Below are 26,018 nucleotides of genomic sequence, written 5' to 3'. Positions count from 1 at the left end.
GATTATAATTTCACTTCCTCGTCCCAACAGAAATTAACTGTGTAGTGTAAAAAAATATTTTTATTGGCTTTTCATTTTTTTAAATGCCATGTTGATTATTTACACAATTCCTGATGAACTATGGAAAAGCTCCTATTGGCATTATAGCAGTCAAACAAAGTGTTTTGCTTTGTTTGGACTGGTATATTTGACCAATCTTAGTCTTTAAATTTGGAAGGCCTCTTTACCATTACCCCAATCTTCCTACAAAACGAAAATATTATTACCTCCAGTCAGAAGAAACATGTTGGTCAAATTAAACTATATCTGCAATAGACATGAGTAATTTTGGATTTAACTGTATGGGTTATAGTTTTTAGTATAAAATATGACATTTCCTCAAATTAGAATCCACAGATCTGACCAAAAAAAAAAAAAAAAAGAAAAAAGAAAAATTGGTACTGGTTAGTTAAAGCCTGATCGGTTCATCTCTATCACACATACAGTGATTTCCACGATAATCAGATATTTAGAGAAATACCCTTAAGTTACACTACACTATTTTCAACACATAAAGGGTTTAAAATTAAAAACAGATATGAAATAAAATAAAGGTTTGCAATTAGATTCAACATATTCAGTGACTGCAAGCATCTGAAATTAAGAGCTCCGCCTAAGGATCATGGTCAAGAACGTTGTCTTGCTCTCTCCTATTCGTCCTCTATTTTTTAACCTTTTCTCCTTTTTAATATGTTGTCTCATCTTTTTCTCTTCTTCTTTTTTTTTTCATCGACCTTCCCATTTTTGTCTCCATTGAACATGAAATAGTCCCAGAATAAAATCTAATCAAGCGTTTTGCATATATATATATATATATATATATATATATATATATATATATATATATATATATATATATATATATATATATATATATATAAAGCAAGCGGAGCAGTGATGCTCCACTTGTGAATGTAAACTCTGCTTTGGCATTAACACAGAATGCTACACTGCCAGACAGGACACGTGGAGAAAAAAAAAAAAAGGATCATGGTCAAGACAGAAACTGCAAACTAATGGCATCCAACAACATATGAAGTCAAAACAAAGCGCTTCCTTGTCCTCTCTGAACCGGGTCTCCTGGAGCAGAAGTGCAGTGTCATTGCCACGGCCGCCTGCCCGCCTGTGCGCGGGCCTGACTGATCCGATGTGACAGCGCTATCGTAGGGAGGGAGCTGCGCCTCGCCGCGCCTCGCCTCGCTCCTACCCTGGCCTGACATCACCGCAGACAGTCAAACACACATTCATACACAGATAAACCCACGCACACATTGAGGGGGGTGGGCGGACAGGCAAGCAGGATACCTAATACACACGTCTCAGGCTGTGTGTTGTTAGCTAAGCAGCTTAGAAGGAGATGTGGATGTTGATGTGTGTGTTGAATGGGTGGGGGGTTCAAACATGGCAGGACTAATTGGCACAGCTGCATGGGTGTACGCTCACTAACAGACCCACGAGAGCAGAATAACCTCCACTGACTCCCATCTCCCTCCCTCTGTGGACTTCACTCCCTCACAGCCATCTTCCAGCACTCCCCCCTCCCTTCATGTCCTCGCTCCGACCAGGCAAAGGATGAAAGAGACAGAAAACAATACATCCACTTTTTCCTTCACACGGGGTCAGGGTCGCGACTATCTCCCTGAGAGACGAACGATACGGAAGGGTGAAGGATCAGCCACGGTATCCCTCAAGCCCAGAGCCGTCCGCACTTTTAGCATTTCACATGAGGGATGCGAAGAGGGTGAGTCAGTCAAAAAAAAGAGACGCGCACACACATGACCCTCCGTCCTCTCTCCAATAAACACGCAAAGGCTGGAGGAAATGTGGGCCGGCGTCGGAGCCAGACACTCGGATCTACTGCCGGCGAGCAAGACGGGCACTTCTGTCTGACTCATTCAAACCATGCAGGGTGATGCAGAGGAAACAGAAAACAACCGACAGGTTTACTGGATAATATCACAACTCACTCATGATGATTTCAGTGCGCCGAAGACTGCACTCTGAAGGGTACATTACACAGTTGGTGTAACATAAGAGTGAGTAATAGCCCCCAAAATGTTAGCAATGCTGTGCTCTAAACTCAGATCTAATAAGCTGCTTAAATTATTATTATTTTTTTAAAGATATTTGTAATAGTGACGCACCAATCAGGCTTTTATTGGTCAATACAGGGTTTCTTTTTCATTTCATCTGTACAGACTGGCGAGTGTCTGAACTGAAACTCCAAAATTTGATCAGTACACTGCAAAAATGGAACTAAAAGTAAGTAACATTTTCTAGAAATTAGTGAATTTTTCATTGATTTGAGCTGGTAAATAAGACTATTTGCCAATGGGATTAGTAGTTCTACCCCTAAAATAAGATAATTAGATATTCTGCACTTGAAAAATGATGATGGAGATGAATTGTTCCTACTTTAAGTGCAAAAATCTTATCCCATTGGCAAATAGTCTTATTTACCTGCTCAAATCAAGAAAAATTTACTTAATTTTAGTTCCGTTTTTGCAGTGTACCTAACCGCCACCATTTGAAGCTGAGAATAACAGGCTGCACTTATTTTACTCAGTAAAGTCTTCAAATTAGCTAATTTTGGTGTCAGTGAGGTTAGATGAAGCGCGTAGTTATTTAAAAGGGCTCTGTGTGTCAGGATCCCCAGGGGTTTCATTACTTATTGTAGCTCCCTGGGGATCCTGCAGCCTGTTTTTCTTTTTTTGCACTTTCAGTATTGTTTATGCTTAGATCCTTTTTTCTGTCATTAGTTTAGTTTTTATTTAGTATTTAGCAAATGCTGTCATGTATGTTAGATTCGGTTCCTGTGTTAGTCAGCTTCTGTTCATTATGAATTCAGTAGCTCTGTTAGATATTTACTTATCTGCCTGTTCTTCCTTAGTTTAGTTGGGTTATTCCCTTATCTATGGCCTTTCTCATGTTTCCCTGTTAGATTCAGTTCTCCCTCTACCCCTGCCAGTTTATTACCCTTTCGCTCCTTCAGCTTAATCGCTTTACTCATCTCACCTGTGTAATTCTCTCCACCTGCTGCTCCTTCCATCTCCTCCCCTATATATTCAGTCAGTTCAGCCATAGCAGTTGTCAGGTCCTCCATCTGTCTACTCTGTTCTGTTCATCTTGTTTATTAATGAATAACAATCTTCAATGTTCAACATGCGACTCTCAAGCTCTTGTTTGCTCTTTGGTCCGATTCGGTGGCTTTGAGCCACAGTGTGTCAGGAAGGCTAAATGGAGCACAGCAAAAGTTTCTCCGGTTCATCGTTTTGAGTTTTTAACTTCTGTATGTCAAGGAGCATTCTGGATTTTTAAATACCTGTCTCCTCTTGGAAATATCAGAGTTAGGATAAGGTCTATTAAACTCAGTTAATTTATCTAGTGCCAATTAACAAATGTTGTCTTAAGGAACTTTACATACAGGTTTATTTTTTTTTTTTCTATTTTTTTTTGTACATGGTGTAAATATCCCTTTATATAGGGGTAATCCAAAAATAAGTCATGTTCTATTGGGCAGAGCAGACACCAATGTGCTTCTTTCAGGTGGGTGCTATGTTTGGTAAATGACAACATTTCAAGCAGACTCATTGCTGCAGTGAAAACGATCTGAACTGAGCGTGCTCACTTTATATTTCATGGTCATTTAATGCCTGGTGCACACCTAAACATAGTGTAATACTACATATATATATATATATATATATATATATATATATATATATATATATATATATATATATATATATATTAGGGCTGGGCAAGTTAACGCGTTAATTTTGCGTTAACTCATTAGACTATTAACGGCGATATTTTCTTTAACGCGCGTTAACGCATGTTGGTCACATGCTTTTATTTTGTGAAGGTCTGTTGCTGCGGTGTAGGGGTTTGAATCAGAACAGTAAGTGGCGATAATGCGCCAATAACCTCGCTGTCAGCCAAGCCTCGGATTCAAAGAGGAAGAAAGGTGCTGGCCGGAAAAAAAACACAGCTGACATGCGGAAGGCGGTGTTTCCCGCAGGTACCGCGAGCGAGCTTAGGCGAGGCGAGGCGGTGAGTTGGCGGCCGGAACAAGTTTTGTGCGGAGCGGAGCGGGGGGGGTCTGCATCGACGCCGTCGGTGAAGTCGCTTCTCGTTTCAATGTATCCATGTATTTTTGCCTGTTTTCCCCTGCCATTCACTATATGCGCGCGAGAAAGCAACAACAAAAAAACGCGTGTCAACGTCAAATAAACGCAAGCATATCGAGTTAGCAAGCATTTCAGTTTAAAGTTCTTCCAGCATGGAATATGACAGAAACAAGTTAGTTGTAACCACTGCCAAGTTAAACTTTGGTATTGAACATAAAATGGTAATGCTGCTCCCTGCTGTTACCTCAGAAATTGCCTGTTTTTGGTAGATTTTTTCCCCATAAAGAGAATTCCCTGTCAGTGGCAATAAGCTTTAATTTATTATTATTGCTATTTTTTGTTTTACATGTTTAAGTTGAGCTTTACACTAAATATGTGTTACTGATAAGTGCTACAAATGTTACAACACTTTTGTTCATATGGCAGCAGAACATTAAAATAAAAGTGCTCTTTACACTACTTTTGAATTCATTCTTGGAGTTTGTAAATACAATGCGATTAATCGCGATTAATCGCGATTAATCAGTGCGATTAATCGCGATTAAATATTTTAATCGTTGCCCAGCCCTAATATATATATATATATATATATATATATATATATATATATATATATATATATATATATATATATAAAGACATTTTTTCCTGTGAATGCAGTTTCTTTAGTGGTCATTTATAACGGTTTAAACCCTGCAGCACCAGTGATTACCAGCTCCATCTCCTCAGATGGCTTTCCCCTCTGAGCTTCAAGTACATCAGTTATTCTAGTAATGACATAAGCAACTCAATATTTGGATGGAATCGGAAAAATGTCTCACAGACCTTCACCTTATATAAATCTGCCTGCAAGCTGTTGATTTCCATTCAGCTGCTCCTACCAAAGGGCTGGTGTATGTTTATACTGACGTCGGACAAAACCTATTGACTGGTCTATCACACGTTTTCACGGGCCTAAAACTGAAAGGCCTTTTTCACGTTGAGGTGAGTTATGAGCGTTTGCTTCAGAGGATAAATGTGCCACAGGGCGTCAAAAAAAATATCCATGCAACACACAAAGCAAATAAAGTTAGATTTTAAACCAACTTTCTGTCTGTTTTGCATGAGTGTCTTTTTCTTAAACACTGTACTGCTTTACTGTAAACGCCCTTCCTCCTCTCGCTTTTTCTCTCCCTCAGTCCTCATCTGCCTGCAGGCGGAGAATATATACAAAAATCCTTCATTTACCACTTTGTTCACATACTTTCATAGCTCTGACAGGAGAATTAAAAAAAAAAGAGATGTGGCAGCTGAATGTAGCACTTTGACACACAGGAACAAAAGCTCAAAGCTCAGTGAACAGGAGCACTTTGAAAAGCTTTCAGCTGTGTTTTGACTGTCAGATTTTTTCTCTCTCTTAGATTTTGTATTTTTTCATCCAACAGAAGGGCCTCCTCTAATTGGGTCCCCAGCTGAGGGGGGGGGGGGATCCACCTGAGGGTTTGCCATCTATCACAAAGCCCCGAACAGAGAGGGAATGATAACTTCAGATAAAGGGAAATAGGTGAAAGGAAAAGAGAGAATACTCAGCGTGCGAGTGTATAAAACCAGATGAAATATAAGCGTTAGGGTTTTGGTGAAAACATATACGATAAGCTCCAGTATCTCCTCTATACCACCAGCTCTGAAGCCTCACCGAACACTAGGCGCTCGGCCACAGGTGTAAGTCTGCCACCCCCATCCAGTTCCTCTGCTTCAACAGGAAATCCTCCCCCCCCCCATCTGCCACCAGACTTAAACAAGTCTCACCGCACAACCATCCCCTTCCTCTCCTAGTTTCTCTCAAGAAACAGACACATCAAAAACCTGTAGAAAAAAAAGAAGCGTACTTTCTTTCTGAGCTAAGGAAACGTCTTAACCTTGGTTTGTGCAGGGAGACGAGCAGACAGCACCAGGCGACAAAGACGCACCCAACCCCCCATGCCCCTCCCTTAAAACAGGAACCACCCAGATTCAGTTGTATCTTGGAGGCACATTTGGCATCAAGACGTCCTCTGTCTTCTCAAAACTTTAAGCAAACGCGTCAAGGCAGCAAACAAAGCTGTGCCTTGTTTGCCTTTGATATTTGCCGTTTGTACTCGGAGCGGGTTTGTCTACGCCGACCGATGCGAGAAAACCCGGCGGTGTAAAGGGGTGAAAGCCACCAAATGCCTGCCAGCACATTTAAATGAAGCTTATGTTTAGAGCGATCTTTAAACAAATCAAATGATCTTATTTTACTCCTGTTAGATCAGTGCAGACCCATTTCTGTGTCCTAAATACGTAGCAGCAAGATGGGATGCTTTAATATCTCTTGGATAACCGGATGGGGAGCTTAATTCTGATGCTCAGATCAAATCAGTGGTCAGTTCCAGCTTTTTGAAATTCTAACCTCCTCTTTTATTACAACTCAAGGTTCAAAGGAACCTTTATTGTCCCCTTAGTGCAATTTTCTTCACAGCTCGCATTAGCAGACGAACAAATCAAACAACAATCACTCGGACATACACAGGAAACAAAGCAGGTTAATCACTTATTCAGGAGAGCAATAGCTGCAGGGAGAAAGGATTTTTTTTTTAGCCTGTTAGTCCTACATTTAGGTAGGGCGTACTTACGTCCCGAAGGAAGAAGTGGGAATTTGATCCCCAAGGATGGAGCGGGCCTTGCTAAGAGCTCTGAGCTGGTAAAGAGCAGGGAGGTCATGCAGGTGAATACCTGCAATTTTTCTACACACTCCTAGCAAAAAATACCCTGCAGTCTATTATTGTTTCTGAGGGAGACGGAGCCAAACGAACAAATAAAGGAAAAGGTAAGGATGGATTCTATAAAACGAGAATAAAACTTCCGCATAAAAGTGCTATCAACATTAAAATTGTGCAACTTCCTGTATAAATACATTCGCTGGTGGGACCTTTTACACACAGCATCAACTTGGGTCTCAAAGGTCAGCTTGCTGTCTAAATAAGTCCCAGGGTACGTGCTGCTGCTGACGAGCTCCACTGCTTCATTCTCAATCCTAACAGGAGGGATGACTGACGGATTTTTCTAAAAGTCAATCAACAACTCTTTAGTTTTTTTCCACACTGATTTGTAGGAAGGAAGAGCTGCACCAATCCGTCGCCCTGCCTTCATTGGTGTATAAAACAAATAATAAACTTGTTTTATTTGGGATTTTTTCCCCTTGGTTTTATTTTGTTGTGTTATATCTGTTTGTAGCTTTTTTAATTTTTTTTTTTTTTTTAGCTTTTTAGGGTGTGTAAACCCCAATGGCCAACTGAGTTGTAATTATTAAAGAGCTATAGAAATAAAGTTGAGTTGATTTAGTTATAGCAGGCAGTTATAGCTCCCACAGCTTCCTAAAAGTAAAAATGCAATAATAAATTGGCCAAAGATATCTGGGATCAGCAGGTTATATACTGAAAATTTTGATTTTTTTTTTTACTATTTCCTAATCCTTACTATTTACTGTCCATTAATCACCTTTCAGGTGAAAATTTAAGCACAAAATACTAGCCTATAAGAGGGTTGAATTTAGTTCAATAGTGTAAAAATGTCCAATTTCACATATTTTCCTCAAAATGAAACGCAGACATTACAGAAGTCATAGGTTTATACTGTAATGGCAGTGAGATAAAAACTGTGATTTCAGTGGAGGTCAGTTGGACGTTTCGGGTCAAAAAAGTGTTCACACAGTAGTTGCCAGCACTACATTAAAAGAAAATCAGCTAATTTCAAGAAATAATATGCTTTTTGTGATCTTTTTGTAATAACCATTTGATTTTTGAAGCAAACAATTTAATGGGATGAAACGTTTCAGTAAAGAAGAACCTGTCCAGAGGACCTACCTGGATTATTGAGATGCATCAGGATATTTAAAGAGTTAAAATCCTGAAATGTACTGATTAGGTTTCAGCAGGTTTGGTTTTTAAATTGTTATAGTAATTTATGGGAAAGAAAAAACTTTTTTCATAATGATTAAAACGTTACATTTTTGTATGTCACTGAAGTTAAGAATGTCCGAAATGCATCACTAGAGAATAAAAAACACATAAGAGTAAAATATATTGAATGCTAAACCGCTGTGTAACAATACTTCAGATTGACAGAAAGGTTAAATTGTATCAAATATAAAAACTGTGTAGCTTGATGCACGTTTTGAATTTAAAGGACAAACATAATCATAATGAGAGCCATAAAACTTAAAACAATATTTGCAGGATGAAACATAATGTAAAATTTCATTGTTTTTTTCAAAGCCTTTGTAACCAAACTGTTCACAAAAACAGGAAATGAGTACCATATAAGAAGGTCAATGTGTCATTGGTATCCATAGTATCGGATAGAGTATCTTTGCACACAGTACTTGTAAAAAGTACTTTTTAATGTGAATATGTCATATTGATACTCACCGCTCATTCAAAAGACAGAAGAGGGATAGCGTGAGTAGTTTTTCTATAAATAAACACCATCCATGCAGGAAACATGGGTGTTTCTACGGCAGATACCTTGAGCAGGGAGTCAACAGCCAGACCGCCGAGGCTACTGCGGGTGTTATGTTTAGCAGCTAAGTAAATGCTTTTATATAGCAGTTTTTACTTTTTGTGTGGCCTCTATCAGTACCAAACGTCTCCTGATGCCTGCAAATTGCCTTTAATCAATAACTGCTGTCTGGAAACAATCCAGCATTGTTCAACAAAATAATGACCACATCCAGCCCATGTAAGTATCAATTTGAAGTAGTTGTTTTAGGACTAAATGACATGGTATGTGGAAAATAACTCTAGTCAGAGTCAGTTTTTTGAGTAGCATGACAAACAGCAAATATTTGGATATTGCTATTAGCCAGTGGAAGCCTGATTGGTGCATCTCTACTTGAATTAAACAAAGAAAATATTTTGGAGTTCTTCACCCGAAGAATATAGACCTTTAAGTTGGTTACAAAGTATTGCTGAAGGTGATGAATCTGATTTCAAATTTTTACAACTCGGAAACTGACCGTTCTTTTGTTCTCAGCACAGCTTTGTTTGAACCAGCTCCATCTTTTACTTTTGCCTCACATAAAAGCTGCGAACTGACTGCAGTCAGACTGATCATGTCAAAGATACTCATGGCCTCAGAGCAAAAACATCTGAGCTGAGACACATGTGCGCCCTTTGTGCAAACACAACAAAACATATTTGGTTTTTCATTTTACAGGTTTTAGGGATTATTTCGTAGCATATTTAAACATGAATTGAAAATCTAGGCAGACGTGGTTCAGATACAAAAATTCCAGTGACTTCCTACATTCATAAAAGACCTTAGACTTCACACCTGCAACCGAGATTTTCTTTTGAACTGGAGAGAAACAGCATTTTAAATGACAATATTAAACCTAAAGTGACAAATTATTGGATTTTTTCCCCCCAAAACACAACAGCTTGTCCAGCTGTGCGGCACCAATATCTCTAGAGGTTAACAGTGTCACAAGTTCTGGTCTCACTTCTTCTTTTGCAACAGATTTCCCCCTAAATAATCTAAACCGTAAACCACAAACCGATTGGCTGACGTCTGTTTTGGAGTTTGGGTTGTAAAGAACCGTTATTTGATCAAAGGGAGTATTCCACCCACTTTTGCGATGCTGATGAACTTTTCAGAACCTGAGAGAGAAAACTAGTGGCCTGTTGAGCTCCCTGAACATAATACAGTGACCTACAATCGAAATTAAACTATAAGAACAAAATATACAGAAGAAATGCTACAAAACAATCAATTTTTAAAGAAACAAAATAACGCTTTTCTTTTATCTCTGCACCTGTGCTGTGTTTTGTTGCTCCTAAGCCCCCCCACCCTTATAGCTGTACACAGAAGCAGATTATGATAATATCACTATCATGTCTAGAAGCTGAGGAAAGTGTATTGGTTCTGGACTAAGGTCATGAATATTTTCTTGAGCGCAGATCTGATTTAATTTGATCTGATCTCATTCGGTGATTGTGGTGTTTAATCATTAAAATCTGAACCGCCATTATGAGAGGAAATCCAGGAAGAGAGTGTAAAAGCTACACTCTCTCAGGGATGCAGCAGCTGGGATTAGTTTCGTAATGTCCCTCAAAACAGCAAGATGTGGTGAGCCATTCTCTGATGGGGAGTTTATCAAAGGCTGTTTGGTGGAGTGGGAGAGGCCAATTAGCCCTGAGAAAAAAGATGGGAGTTAAATGTAAATGTTCTCAAGGAGAACCGCAGCGATGCGGATCGAGAACGTCACAGAGAATTTACCATTCCAGCTGCAAAAGAAAACGGACAATTCTGACATTTGGGTTCCTTGGCTCTGGACAAGAGTAGTGATGTCTGCCATCCAGCCCAGTTATGTATATTTGTACGTGGATTAACAAAATATTTTAAGATGACGGAGGAGCTGGAGGCTATGTCGTAAATGAAGGGCGCAACAATGAGCCATGATTTGTTCAAAGAAGTATCTGCATTCGTGGAGACACTGGAGCAGAAATAGGGCAAACTGGTAGGCGTAGCATGGAAAATGTTGGACTTCGGAAGCAGATGCAGGAGAAAGTGACCCAGAACAGAAACTGATTATTTTACGTCATTCATCAGATGTTGTTGAGGCTGTAGCTAAAATATTTAACTTCATCAGGACAAGAGCACTGCATCACAGACAGTTTGCTTCACTGTTGGTGGAGATGTCGCTGTGAGATGACTCAGCCTGGGCAAGGTGCTTAACAGAGAACGGGACCCGAGAGCAGAGATTTAAGAGTTTTGCGCATAGAAAGACAAGGACAGGGAACTAAAAGTAAGTAAAATATTCTTAAAATATGTATATTTTTCCTTGATTTGAGCAGCTAAGTAAGACTATTTGCCAATGGAATGAGAATTTATACCCCTAAAATAAGATAATTAGAAATCCTGCACTTGAAATAAGATGATGGAGATGAATTGTTCTCATTTTAACTGCAAACATCTTATTACATTGGCAAATAGTCTGATTTACCAGCTCAAATCAATGAAAAATACACAAATTTCAAGAGGATTTTACCTACTTTTAGTTCCCTTTTTGCAGTGGACATCCCAGAGATGCACACTGGCTGGCAGATCTGGCCTTTGCTGTTGATGTGACTGCACTAATGAACAAACTAAATACTAAGCTGAGAGGAAAGGGACTCTTTGCACACAAAATGTACAGCTTGGTGGCAGCTTTCATGAGAAAGCTTAAATTTCTTTCAAGGCAATAAGAGGGCAACATCTATCTATCTATCTATCTATCTATCTATCTATCTATCTATCTATCTATCTATCTATCTATCTATCTATCTATCTATCTATCTATCTATCTATCTATCTATCTATCTGTCTGTCTGTCTGTCTGTCTGTCTGTCTGTCTGTCTGTCTGTCTGTCTGTCTGTCTGTCTGTCTGTCTGTCTGTCTATCGCAAAGAAAAACTTTGCAATCTAGCACAGCCAAGCTTTATTTATAACACACTTTACATGAACAGACAGAACCAAAGCACTGTATGGAGTACATTAAAAATAACATAAAAATCACAATTGGCATTACACAGAGGCTAAATATGGAATACAAATTAAATGACTACGATACAACACTTTAGAATATGTTAGCAACAGCCAGCCACGCAATTACAAAAAATTACATAAAACACACACAAACTAAGATTAACATCCCATTCGGTTTAACAGATAGTTATGCTGCCTGTCTGGTGTGTAGTGGTGGGTCATTCCACACTTTAGGAGCTGCCAGAGCAAAAGAGAGATCCCTTCTAAGGTTACATTTAGTTTTAGGCACACTGTAGGGTCAGCTAATCAGCTGACCTATGGTGAAGCAGCTAAGAGAGGCAGGAAAGGTCAAGAACTTTAAAATCAATCCTAAAAATGTATGGAAAGCCAGTTAGGAAAATATATATAGGTGATTGAAGGAAGTGGGAGGGGGATGGGAGGCCAGCTCGTTCAGTAGCTGTTCAATGTTATTGTAACAGAAAAGCATAAAATATTGTTGTTTTTCTATGAGAAAACTACGTTTAAGAAATAGCTGAGCAACACACAAAACCATTTCTGATTGCAAGCCTGACAGACAGTACGAAAATCATATTCTACTTTGCGTTACGTTGCACTAAAGCCAGCTGATCACTTCAAAATCCCATCCATCATTTTCCTGCAGTCCATGCAACCAATTATGTCATCAGAGACGTAGATGCACACAGACAGCCTGTACAATGGAGCAAGCAAAGCAGCAGCTCCCCCATTTTTAAAAGTGGGGGTGCAAATTTATATATATGCTGCACTACTTTTTACCCAATCAGCCCATCTGTATATTTTTCCAAACGTGTGCCTCCGTAATACAACATAATCAGGAGCCCGTGAATGTACACTATGTGGAAAAAAACGTCCCTTCTTTCACATCTTGCAGTAGTAATTCACATTTCTCTACCCAGCTGTGTTTTTATTATAAATATGCAGGTGTTAGAGAAAGGAAATACAAAGCTGGCTTGTAGGTTTAATGCCTTTAAAGCCATTTTGATGGAAATCCCCCCCTCCCCCTACGATTAAATAACTGAAAGTATTCAATAATAAATATTAACTTTAAAAATTAACACTAAAAGCAAAATGTTCCCTTCATTCAAACATTAAAAAACATGTGCTTAGCTTTTCTTTTAAGTTAAAAGCCAACTGAAGTATTTCATCAATTATTTAAACAACCTACAAAATCCAGTTGCTTGGATTTGAGGTGTTTCCATGTCTTGTGTGTGTGTGTGTGTTTTCCTCACGGGCGTGTCTGTTAGTTTTAGTGAGCCTTGTTATGTTTGTTGCCTTCTTTGTTTCCATCCGTGAGGTGTCAAACCGCGCGTCTTCCTGGGAGCAGAGATTAAACGACAAAACAAAGAAGAAAAAAAAAAAGAAAACACCCAGTGGGCTTCACATATCTGCCCTCATTGTGGAAGAATTTCTATCAATCCTCATCTCATCACTCATTCATAGACCCGTCTGGGTCAGCTTAAATTCCCTCATCCCTCATTCACCAATTGAGCGCTGCAATATTAATAGCACTCGCAACAGTTTTGTTTTTTTTAATTGACTTTTTGGAGCCACAGCCTTTGAGCATGTCAGCCTGCACAAAGCAAAAGGGAAGGGGAGATATTTCCCAGATCATTGAAAACCAGAAGCTTCAGTTATTAAAGCATCTCTGCCTATAAGGAAAAGACTAACCATGTAAAATATAAACGCTTCACCAGCATGTGGCAAGCGGGCTCAGAGTTTCTTTAAAACACAGTACAGACCATCCTGATCTGAAATCACTTCAGCAACCAACTGCAATGAACTGAATTTACTCAGCGACCAACAGTGTAACCGTGATTTAAAAGAATCAGGGTGATGTCATTTGTACAAAGGTATCAGTCAGGAGAAGAAAACACAAATAACTAAAAAGACAAGACGGAGACTGTTCAGGAAGGTCCGACTAGAAGATGACATGAACCCTGAAGGATTTTCCAACAAGGATTGGTTGGTTTTTCTTGTGACAACTATCTCCTGCATTCCCCATGTGTTTAGACCGAGGTGGTAGTGTTGCCTTTTCATTCAAAATTAAACATCAGAATCTCCCTACAGCCGAACTGAAGAATATTTATGGGCCGAAGAAACCAAACTTTTCTGTTTTTGGGCAACACTGTTTTCATGGCACATTATCAACAGAACACCATACCTCCTTATGTTGTAAATGTGGCCTTTCTGTACAGCCTCTTATATCATATTTTCTTCTTATATGTTTCCTTTGTGTGAATCTGCATGCTTCTGTTTGTCTGTCACCTTTCTACTGGTACACCTGAATTTCCCCTTCAGATTTTTCTATTCTGTTCCACCAACAATTTCTCTCTATGTTTCAAAAGATCCACTTTTGAAACATAGAGGCCCCAACAACACTCCAGGTGGTCTTCTAGTACCACCTGGAGTTCAGAAAGGCTTGACTTGATTGAAATATTGTCACATTAGATGCTTGCAACACCTTCTGAGAAATCCCAACCCACTAGCGTGGACTTCTGTTTTTTGAGCACAACTCAGCAGCAGTGCTTGCCACCCCCTCCTTTTGCTACCACCAACAACTAGAAAAAAACAACAAAAAAAGCAGATCATCTGACATTCAGAGGCAGGATAAAATGGGAGTCCGGTCCTCCACAGAAATTGTAACCTAGTCTTGCTATTCTCAGCAGCACGCAGGTCACAAAGTTATATTTTCCTACCTGGTGCTGATGAACCCCTTTTCTGATGCTGCCCTGGGTGACCGCCCATATGGAGCATATAAGAAACCACCACAGGCACAACCAATGATGTTTTATAAGCCTGATGCATACTGTATTTTCAAAAACAAAAGTTGGCATGTAAGGATGTCAGATTAAGGGCATAGCAAACATTGGTGTGTTAGCATGCAAGCCTAGTTTGTAACATTTGCCTTGTTGTCGCTGAAAGCATCATGCTACTTCTTGTGAATCTGTATCCTTATTCAACCGGAGATATTTAAAGGTTACCCCTCACGGTGTCTGAACATGTTCCGTAGCCTGCGCTGCTTCATAACAGATGTTTTAATATTAATAACGGCGAGAATCGAGCAGCGGTGAGCATGCATGCGTGTGTGCGATGGGAAAAAGAGCAGCGAGTTTAACTGAATTCCTCTCGGCTTCGGTGAAGCTGAGCTAATGCGTGTGTGAAATACAGACTGGAGCTTCTCACGCGTTTAATGGATCAGAAAGAGAGGAGCAGACAGACAGAGGATGCTCCCAGTTCCAGAGCATATTTATAGATACGGGCTTCTGTTGGGGGGGTTTTAAGGGTTTATATAAACACAATTTATTTGGAGTGTTTATCTTAAATACACCGCGAAGGCCGCAGTAACCACAAAAGCCAGGGCGCCGCAGGACGCAAGGGATCCCAGCGTCACGAATCCGGGAGGAGGCAGGTGTGAGAGACGGAGAGGTGTAAACAGACTTATTGATCGTTCGGTGTCTTACCCGTATTGCCTCTGAGTCCACGGAGGAAGGACTTGGTGAACTCCGGCTGGAAGAGCTGCGCAGGAAGACAAAGAGAAAAGACGGAGGGGAGACGTTAGAGCTGCTGGCGGCACAGGCGTCCAGAGGCAGAGCTGCTTTTCTGTTTGTTTCTCTCAGAGATTAGCGTGCTTATAATAGTATCGCCGACTGCTCCTGCCACACAAACAGAGTTACAAAATGTACGCCGACAAACATCTGTGACCTTGTTGCCTCTAGACTTCGTCAGGAATCAATTGAGGATGAGTAAGGAAGGGGGGGAAAGCGGCCCTCCTCTCTGCCACTCCTATACAACTTGTTTTCTTCACTCCTCAAGTCGCTCGGTTAATCTTTTTCCGTTACGACGCGAGTATGACTTTTTTTGTTCAAACATATATTTACGTGGACAATTTCCGTGCTTTGGGAGGACAAGAGACGAGACAGACATGCTGTTATTTCTTCCCCGTAACGGTCCCGTCCCCTCTTTCTCTAGGCATTGTCTGCCTGTCTGAAGCACAATAACAAAATACCAAGCGCTGCCATCTCCCTTCAGCTGCACGCTCGGGGAGTTGCGTCTCAGTGCCGGGCTCCAGAAGAAAGGCAACACAGTCGGTTGTTGTTGGCGCCACAGTTTGTCAATCACACCTACGCTTCACTGTTTTTAAAGCCAATTTTTTTCTTTTTTTTTTTTTAAAGCGAGGCAGTGAAGGAAAGAGGTTCTCAAGGTCAGACCTCAGAGGGGAAGCATGCAGCATGTGCTGTGGTGGTTACCTCTGAAGAAAAAAAAAAAAACAACAACTGGTGTCAGAAAGCTGTTAGGGAGACAAAGACTTGATGTACGGCGGAGATGAGCTGAGATAATTGGCTGGGGGACGAGCATGCCTGTGGTTTACCATCTTTTTACCCACCTAAACCGAAAATATGTACCGATTCAAAATGGGCTTCCTATAATTTGCAAAGCAAAATGTGTTTTTTAAGGAAGCGCAAAAGTCAATCAACATCAGAGGCAGAACAATATGCGTGGTGGAAAAATTACACCACGCATCGCTCTATCCACACCTCCTCCACCTGCTATAAACATGGTGGTGGGAGCATCATGGCGTTTGGGGGGGGGGGGGGGGTGATTTTCTTCAGCAGAGACAGAGAAGCTGGTCAGATGTGATGAGAAGTTGAATTAAGCTAAATAAAAAGGACAATTCTGGAAGAAAGAAAGCTGTTTGAGGCCACAAAAGACTTGAGGCCAGGGTGGAGGTTCACGTTCCAGCAGCACAACAACCCTAAACGCGGCCAGAGCCACAATAGGAGGGTTTAGATCAAAGCAAAGTGCGGTATTAGACAGACCCATTCAGAATGTAGACCTGAATCCACATGAGAATCTGTGGTAAGACTTGAAAACTGATCCTCACAGACCTTCTCCATCCAACCTGGCTGAGCTGGAGCTGTTTTTGAAACAGAGGAATCTGCCCACGTTTCAGACGCCACAGCAAAGCTGGGGGAGACTTGCAGACACAAACCACACTTTAAATTTTACCGCCTTAATACCTACCACCTTTTCTGTTACTAGGCTTCACAATTGTGCACTACTTTGTGTTGGTCTTTCTGTCACAATAAAAAAAAAACACCAAAGTTTGTGGTTGAAATGTGACAAAAAGGGCTTTACTTTAAACCTTCTGGTCATCAGGACTATGGCTCAACTCACCTTTTAGGCAGATTGTACCACTATTTGAACCCATGTATTGCTATTTTCGTCCCAACCTTTGCAAACAAGCTGTTTTTTTTAAATACGTAACCATGGATTTCCTGTTTTATTTCTTTAGCTAGTTAAGCCCTTGGAGGAGTTGTGAACATACATTTCAGATTCATCAGCTCAAATTTCCTACGTCTTCATGCCCCTGATGCCAACACAGCCACAATTTATACTTATTATATATGAGAAATAGGTCTCATTTGGGCAATTAGCATGGGTTAACGCTTAAGAAGAAAAAACAACAACAACATATTTGATCAAATATACACAAGCTGCTCGTTTTAACAAGTTGAAATTTACCAATGCAGGTTTTTTTCCAGTGGATTTATTGCTGTGATTATCAGTGTTTAAATGAAGACCGTCGTTGTTATTAAACGTTTATTAAACTGTATAAAAACAGACCACTGGTGACTGTTTAATATTCGCATCAGCAGGTGAAATAAGGCGCGTTCAGCTGTAATCTTACTTGTCTGTGAGCTGCGGGGCTTTGCACCGAGGTACGCCAGGTTCACGTTGGCCTTCCTGCCGTCGATGATGGGGTTCGGGTCTTTGCACGCCCGCTCTGCTGCTGCCCTGTCCACCATGGTCACCTGCAGACATTGTTGCTGATCAAATATGACGTTGGAAAACTCTTTAAAGGCACACACTGTTGAATAACTGCGGGAAATGCACGTCCTCGCTAATAAGCCAATATTAGGGCCAATATTGCCCTAAATTTTGAAACTTTGTAGAAACAGCATTTTACAAAACATGTTTAATGCGATGCTATAGTTGCCAGCAAAACAAAGCTATCACTAGGAAATGGATGACTGATGAAACGCCTACATTAAAAGAGTGGATAAACGTGATTCAGGACATTCTTCAGATGGAGGAACTGACGTTTGCATTGAAACTGGAACAGGACAGATTTGACGAATGTTGGACGTTATGGTGGAATTTCATGAACTTTACGTCTGAAACTATTGAGAACGAAGTTGTTACCCGTCGTTCCTTAGCTGCTCAGTTCTGTTTTGATCGTTTGTTTTATTGTGTCGAAGTGTTGCTTCAATTACACTGTGAGCAGTTGAAACAACACATCTTCTTTACGTTGTTTCTTAGACTTAGACAACTTTATTTGTCATTTTGTATGCACAAAGTGCGTACAGAACAAAATTTCATTTGCATACAGCTTGAAAAAACACAGTAAATTGCACTAAATTTCAGGATAAAGATGTAGCAGCGATTTATGTAAACAATTGAAATATAAACAATGTAAAACAATGTAAACAATGCAGGGGAAATAGACAGTGTGCGATTCACGGTATCCAGGAGAGTATTATTTAAACCGTGTAATATTCGAATGTGGTACAGACGAAAAACTGAATAATAAATAAAAAAGACCACACACTGAAGACAAAAGGTTCTGTAACCTTAGTGGAAATGCGATCCTTAGGACAAATATTTTCACCGCTTCTTTTTTATTATTATTATTATTTTTTTTATTTTACATTTTATCACAGTACAGCCACAAACTTAAATGAATTTCTGCACGATTTTATGTGATAGACAAACATGGCAGTGCACATTTGTGAGGAGAGACAGGAGGTATATCTGGTTTTTAACCATTAGGTCCTAGTCAAAGTCCAGGCCTACATCTAGTATAGAATCTTCGGCAAGACTTCCAGTCCACTTTTGCAGACACCCCAATAGAGCTGAACTTCAGCAATGCTGGAAACAAGAATGCCTCTAAATGTTCAAAAGTGGTAGGGACGCACAAAGTATTAACCCAGGGAGCAGAATATAAATGCATGGCAAACCTGGGAGATTTTCATTTATTAAAATATTGGAAACCCCTGTATCCTCACTTCAAAAAGTGAAAAAGTTTTGCAAGCACTGGACACCAATTCTTTCTTTCTTTCTTTCTTTCTTTCTTTCTTTCTTTCTTTCTTTCTTTCTTTCTTTCTTTCTTTCTTTCTTTCTTTCTGCAAAAAAAAAGCGAGACAGGACACCCATTCTACCCAATTGGGAAGAGGAATCTGCATTTTATTGCTACGCCTTGGATCCAGCGTGGGTGGATCTGTGGGAGGCAGGAGGATGAGATACTGGAAATCTACCTTGAGGGAAGCGAGCTGAACAGATGGGAGCTGGGAAGAGCCGATTAAGGTTAACAAACACCCACAGAGCAGCTGCAATTAATATACAAGGTAAACCGCAGCTGCATATGACTCTATCCCCCAACAAGCAGGCCAGCGAAACTAAAAACATATACACTTTGGTTTTTTTGCAGACTCTGGCTGCTCATGCAGAGTGCTGGGAGTATTTAGGACTGAAACGATGAGGGGCAGAAACCCACAACTCCTTCACCTTTTGTGTCTCTTTGAAAGACTCACAAACACCCAAACCCATCTTGGCAGAGAGATGGGTGCGAGGGAGGAAGTCAGAATGAAACTACAGCAGCCTTATCTTGTGCAGCCAACTGACATGTCACACCTCTGGGACTGAAGACCCCCCCCCCCCCTCCTCCTCCTCTTCCTCCCTTCAGAGCAGACAGAGACATCTGCCCACAGATGCAGCTGCTTATTACCAAGCAGGCTGTGACTGACTGCGTGTGCGCATCAGCTCATCTGCACTTTGGAGGACGGAGATAATTAATGACACACTTTCAAGAAATAACCTGCTCCTCATGCCTCCAGCATGTGACCGACTGCGTCTGACACGCTTATTTAGGGCTGTTGCTTTAACAAAGTGGCCCTGTGTGGCGCTTCTGGGGCCCCGACAGACGCAGAGATGGCCACTGTGTTAGGAATCGTTTTTTTTTTTTTTTTTTAGAAGGAACGGGCCCTTCTGGAAGTCAGCAAAGTGGAGCAGCCTCATTTACGCCCGCTGAAAGCAGAGCTCAACTCACAAAGCCGTATCCTCTGGATTTTCCCGTCTGCTTGTCCGTGATCACCACCGCCTCGTCGATGTCCCCGAAAGTCTCGAAATATTTCCGAAGTGAGGCGTCGCTGGTGTGGTAAGGCAGCCCGCCGACGAAGATCTTGGTGTAAGTTGTGTCCTTCTCCATGGTGGGGGGCATTATTTCTAACGGAACCCCGAGCAGCTGACCTAGAAACAGCGGCGAACTCATAAAGCTGAGAAAAAAAAACTAAGCGCGACGAAAGGGAAGAAAAACCAACTTTACGCGCCGCTGTCGCCGGCAGCTCCTATAATATTATCAATAATAATAAAAAGGCTTGGAGCGCGTCCATGCTTCAGCCTCGGACGGAGCTGTCGGGATATGCGCCTCGGCGGACAGGTGTCTTTCCAAACCTCCCGTCCCGGAGAAAACAAAAAAACACGCCAAGTCCTAAAAGCTCCGGCGGACTCTCACAGGCGCTTCGCTCGTCTTGTGCTTCTGGTCCAATAGACAGGCGGTGCGTCCGTTCCCGTCGGAGCATCCCGCCCTCAGCTCCACCCTGTCCCTGCTGTACGCGCACAAAGGAAACCCCCACCGCACAGAAGCCGTAAACACGGAACTGTTGAACACTTGGGTAGAGAGAGAGAGAGAGAGAAAGAGAGAGAGAGTAATAAGAAACACAATTAAACCAAACTCAACTGGAATGAAAGTACACTTATAACAATAAATCTGCCGTTTTTGTTGTGACGTTGCTTTTTGGCGATACAGTTCTCCTCAAATGGTGCAGCTTTTTGCGAGAAAAAAAAAATGCATTTTTGGGTTGTGCCTAAACCCACGAACAACTTGCCAATGGACTGGATGGTTGTGGTTTGATATAACAAAGACCTATTTGGCAATTAACAATTTAGTCAAATAACAAACAGGGGCCTCAGCGCTCTGTGGGAGAACCATACAGACCATTACAGCCCGGCTCCTCCCATCACTCAACCAGTAAAAGTGTCACAATCCAGTCAATGTGGACTCAAAGTCACTCTGGAGAGAATGCTGCACCTAATCCCAAAAGTGTGGTGGGGCTAAAATAAGGACTGCAGGCAGGCCATTTCATCCTATCCACTTCCAAATTCATAAATCACTTATTATTGTTCATTGAATATTCTGTATTTCAGTGCTGTTCGTATTGTACATACTGTATACCAAATCCACCTACCTCACATGCATCACTTTCAACTCATGTGTTCCAGGATTCTCATTCGCTGCGCTCATCACACTGTGGAAATGTATGTTTGTATGTGTATGTGCACCTTTACTCCCACCTCCGACATGTATAATATAACCCCAATGGTTATAATAGTTTACTCCTGCATTGTTTGCACTCTGCAATATTCTCAATCTGTGCGCTTCGAGACTGTGTTCGATTTTCATTTTTGTGTCATTGTATTATTGTATAAGTAAGCACACCGTTAGCATTGTACAATTCAGAGTGAAATTCCTTGCATTTCTCGTACTCATATATGAAAAATAAAGCTGAGTCTGAAAAGGCACTCCGACGGGACAAGCAATACGATTGTGCAGGATGGAGTTTGGCTCCTGATAACTGAACGACGTGGGATCGCCACTGATTGTTGAATCAATCGCAAGCCTTTTATTGTTTTAATATCGCTGATTATGGCTTACAGCTTAAGAAACCCAAATATCCTATCTCAAAATATTAGAATATCGTGAAAAAGTATACTAGTAGGCTATTCAACTAATCACTTGAATCGTCTAATTAACTCGAAACACTGCAGGGTTTCCTGAGCCTTGAAAAACACTCAGCTTGGTTCAGTAAACTAAATTACAAGTATGGTAGTGGTTAAGAGACGACATAAGATTCTCACAGTAACTGGTGTACTGACCATGGCATTACTGTCCTTGATTGGCCTGCCAATTCCCCTGACCTGAACCCCATAGAGAATTTGTGGGGTATTGTGAAGAAGAAGCTGAAAGACACCAGAGCCAACAATGCAAATGAGCTAAAGGCCGCTATTGAAGCATCCTGGGCATCCATAACACCTCAGCAATGCCACAGGCTGATTGCCTCCATGCCACGCCGTATTGATGCAGTAATCTGTGCAAAAGGATTCCCAACCAAGTACTGAGTGCATTAATGAACATTTTCAAATGTTTGATTTTGTTTTGCTGTTATAATTTTTTTTTTTACTTGGTCTGAGGAAATATTTTGAGATAGGATTTTTGAGTTTTCTTCAGCTGTACGCCATAATCAGCGATATTAAAACAATAAAAGGATTGCGATATTTCAGTTGATTTGTATTGAATCCAGAATGTATGACATTTCATGTTTTTTAATTGCATTACAGAAAATAAAGAACTTTATCACAATATTCTAATTTTCTGAGACAGTCCTGTACATACGGACGTTTTCCCATGTGTTTTCTCTTTACAAGCCTGACACCGTACGGAGGGAAATTAACCGGCTGTTGAACAGAGTAAGATTTACTGCCAGGAAGATTTGCTACAAGAACAGAGAAATCGATTAAACCTACATTTTCCATTCCACTTTTCGTGCTAAGTTTACAGCAACACTGCACCGAAAATAATCTTTTCTTGCTTTGTTTAATCGGACCACTGAGGCCCAAAGATTACAATATTTCGTAACCTTGATGCTTTGGAATTTCCCTTAATAATCAGCAGCCATCAAACACGTGCAGCCCTTATAACTGCTGATAAAACAACGCTTTATTTTAACGGTGTGCACATTTAGGCGATCTGGTTATTATTGCAGCTTCTTTGTTTATTTTCACATTTGTCCTGGTAGATTTGCTTTTGAGTTAAATTTACAGGATATAAGTAACATTAAAACGGTAATTTATCACGGTGTCATGACTAAGATTACCATTAAAACAGAAACAAAGTCTAACTGGCCTGTGTACACTTTTGATCTGCTGTATAAGTACTGTGACAGTGACTCAGGAGCTAGAAGTTCATCCTGTAACCAATGGGTTGCTGGTTCAAACTCCCGCTCTGTCCGTCTCAGCCGTTGTGTTCTTTGACAAGACACCTCGGACTTGTGATAGTGTCTTAATTTCTTTTCTTTTACCAAGGACAGCGCATAAGCAATTGAATAGTAAACATTTGAATAGAATAGTCTTTATGCAAATGTTTAAGCTAAATTATCTTAACACAACATATACATTAGACATCAAATGGTGCAAAAAATAAAACTACTACAAACATTATGGGACTATCAAGGGATTTTTGGTTTTAGATCCGTTTTATTTTATTTTTTTTATTTTTTTCGAACCGTTTTAAAACTTCAGAACCGCACAGGGGTCAAGTTTTTCAGTTACACTTTATTTGAAGGGGTCTACATAAGACTTACATTACACTGTCATAAACATGACATAACACCTGTTATGAACATAAAAGACTCTTTATGAATGTTTAGGACTGTTGTCAATAATTGTCATTCGGTAAATTATGACACTATTAAAGCAAAGTTGACATTGTTTAAAATGTCTTTGTTATGACAACTTGACATTAACAGAGACAAGATTAAGATTTGGTTAAATTAAGGGCTTGATTTGGGATTTGGTTAAATTAAGGGCTTGACTTGGGGTTTTGTTAAGTTAAGGGCTTGACTTGGGGTTTTGTTAAGTTAAGGGCTTGTCATAACAAAGACATTTTAAACAATGTTAACTTTGCTTTAATAGGGTCATAATTTACCGAATGACAATTAATGACAACAGTCCTAAACATTCATAAAGAGTCATTTATGTTCATAACAGGTGTTATGTCATGTTTATGACAGTGTAATTTCAGTCTTATGTACACCCCTTCAAATAAAGTGTTACCGGTTTTTCTAAGCTTTTTATAGAGACCCTGAGTTTTCTCTTTGCAAGTGTCAGAAAGAGGGTTAGGTAGTCCTGCGACATCCTTTAAGGGAGGCAAAAAAATCTTTAGGTCCATACCAACAATCAGGATGTGCATACAGCCAGGAAGTTAGCATGAGATGAAAGCCAGGCTGCTGGCAGCAACGTGGTGGACGATGACTCAACCCTCTCCGACTTCCTTCACACTCTGAATCCTCTCCATTTGATGATATCCCCTCATCCACTCACACACAGACTCATGTTCCCTTTATTCCCAGCCAAGATGACCTTTTGCTTACAGTTTGCTGCTCCTAAAAAAAAAAAAGGAATGGTTACCAAGGATACAGGCTACTCCAGAAATAAATTACACCGAATACAGGGAGGGGGACAAAAAATAAGGACAGACACGTTGCAATGTTTAAATATAAATTTGTATTTACATCAATATTAACATCAAGAAACAAAGTAAGAAAAAAAAAGACAACAGTATTTTACATCCTGTGATCATGATCGGGCGTTTTCCAGACTTTGTGGTCGCCGTGCATGAGCTCCTGCAACGTCAAAAGAAGAGTAATGTTCCCTGTTTTTAATATTTATGTTCCTCAAAGAGACAGGGGGCATTAGAAAACAACTCCAATCTATTGTTATGACATAAAAATAACATCAACCATGAATAAAACTTCCTCTCCAGCTTCATAAAACATTCTTGCTAAAACATGAGCACCACATAAAGAAAATTTAAAATAAACTTATCAACTGGCCGTAAGGTCCACAGGAAGAAAAAAAACAAAAAACAAGACAACCTCGCTACTCTATTTCCGACTGATGAGAGTATTTTATATGGAATCCAACTTTTGCTCGACTTACATTACAGGTTATGTGCAACAGACAAAGAAGCACACGAGTAATTGCACAATCTACTAAGCTGTTTTTATGCACCGCAGGATGGCAAACAGAAATCTTTGGACTGAGCGTGTGATCGAAGGTAGATTTCTCAGCAAAAAGCTCCACAGGAAATACAAGAGAACCTCAAAAAAAAAAAAAAAAACGACAGACGGGTGAAACTGCGATCGAAATTCCTCTCCCTGTGGCCCGAATCCGAGCGAAAACTCCAAGACGGGGCCGCGGCGACTGACAACGTGACCAATGTTCAAAGCACTTGGGCCTCAAGAGAGAAGCTTGAGCTGCAAACTGAAGCTAAAAGGTCAAGTTCAGACTTATCAACTCCACCCACATACTGACAAGAGGTCTGAGCCCATAGAAGAACAAACAGTGATGTGTTGCTTCTTTTTATCTATAGGCATATTTTAGGATTTTTTTTTTTTAATAATTTTTTTTTACAAAGAAAAATACCTTTTTTTCCCCCCAAAAAGCGTAACAACCCACTAGCACCTGTATGCTTCAGACTACATTCTAGGAGAATAGGAAGAGGTTCATGACTTAAGGATTAAAAAGAAAATAAAAGTGCTCTCAGACGGCGGGAAAATGGCAGTATATCCAAGAAATATACATGTACTGCTTCAAAAAAACCCAAAAAAACAGGCGTTCTCTTTCCAATTAATGTACTGAAAAGAAGAGCGGGACCTCTGACAGAATAAGAAAATTACACCTTTAAATATCAACCCTTACAATCTGTGCAAAAACAGTATGTGAGCTAGAAAAGCATAAATATATTTATATATAGTACATTTGAAGCATATTTACAAAATCCTATTTACAGACAAAATAATGTAAAATGTTCCAAACAAGACATCCGAGTTTTAATACTGCAGTACCACCTCTTTGGGTGCACAACGCCTCAGCTTTGTCCTCAGAGGGAAACCAGGAGGAAGGGTTATTGCTCGATATTTGCAGGCCATCGCTATCGCCCAGATGTTTGTTTGGCAGGGTGAGTGGATCTAACGTCTGTGAAGAAAATTTAATTTAGTTTGCTGTACAGACAAATTCGTTGCAGCAACTGGATGCTTTTCGACATGATCTGCTACAACTGGACTGGATTTGCAGCTCTGAGCCATGACTGCACGTTTTTTTCTCCACTCCGCAAGATATCACCTGCATGCAAGGTGTTTATGGATGGCCTTTGAAATTTGATATCCAACCAAATATTGCACCAAAACACTAGCTCGCAATTATGATGCTGGAAACTTTTACACGAGAGCGGCACCATATGAGAAAATACAAACTTCCACATATTATCCATTTGAAATAAGCAATAGATGTGTCCAACTTAAAATTTGAAATAGAAAAGCTGTGACTTACTTTTTGTGTTAGATTGTTAAATCATTCCTTCATTTAGTTCAACTACACAGCAATCTTTAGC

At 40.2% G+C, this 26,018-nt stretch overlaps 1 protein-coding gene across 1 annotated transcript in view; it reads right to left on the bottom strand.

The window, feature by feature from the left end:
- Positions 1-20,476, bottom strand: part of rbm38 (RNA binding motif protein 38) — a 28,957-nt gene extending 8,481 nt beyond the window's left edge. Inside the window, exons 1-3 of the mRNA XM_012865928.3 lie at positions 19,839-20,476; positions 17,421-17,544; positions 15,193-15,247 (exon numbers count right to left, since the gene is read on the bottom strand). Coding sequence (XP_012721382.2) covers positions 15,193-15,247; positions 17,421-17,544; positions 19,839-20,060 — 401 coding nt within the window. The 5' untranslated portion in view covers positions 20,061-20,476. The remainder of the gene's footprint in view (positions 1-15,192; positions 15,248-17,420; positions 17,545-19,838) is intronic.
- Between the last annotated feature and the right edge of the window lie 5,542 nt (positions 20,477-26,018).

The sequence above is a fragment of the Fundulus heteroclitus genome, chromosome 1 (assembly GCF_011125445.2).
Source record: "Fundulus heteroclitus isolate FHET01 chromosome 1, MU-UCD_Fhet_4.1, whole genome shotgun sequence".
NCBI classification, from domain to species: Eukaryota; Metazoa; Chordata; class Actinopteri; order Cyprinodontiformes; family Fundulidae; genus Fundulus; species Fundulus heteroclitus.
The sequence above is the reverse complement of the archived record's forward strand: the minus strand, read 5'-3'. Positions and strand labels throughout refer to the sequence as shown.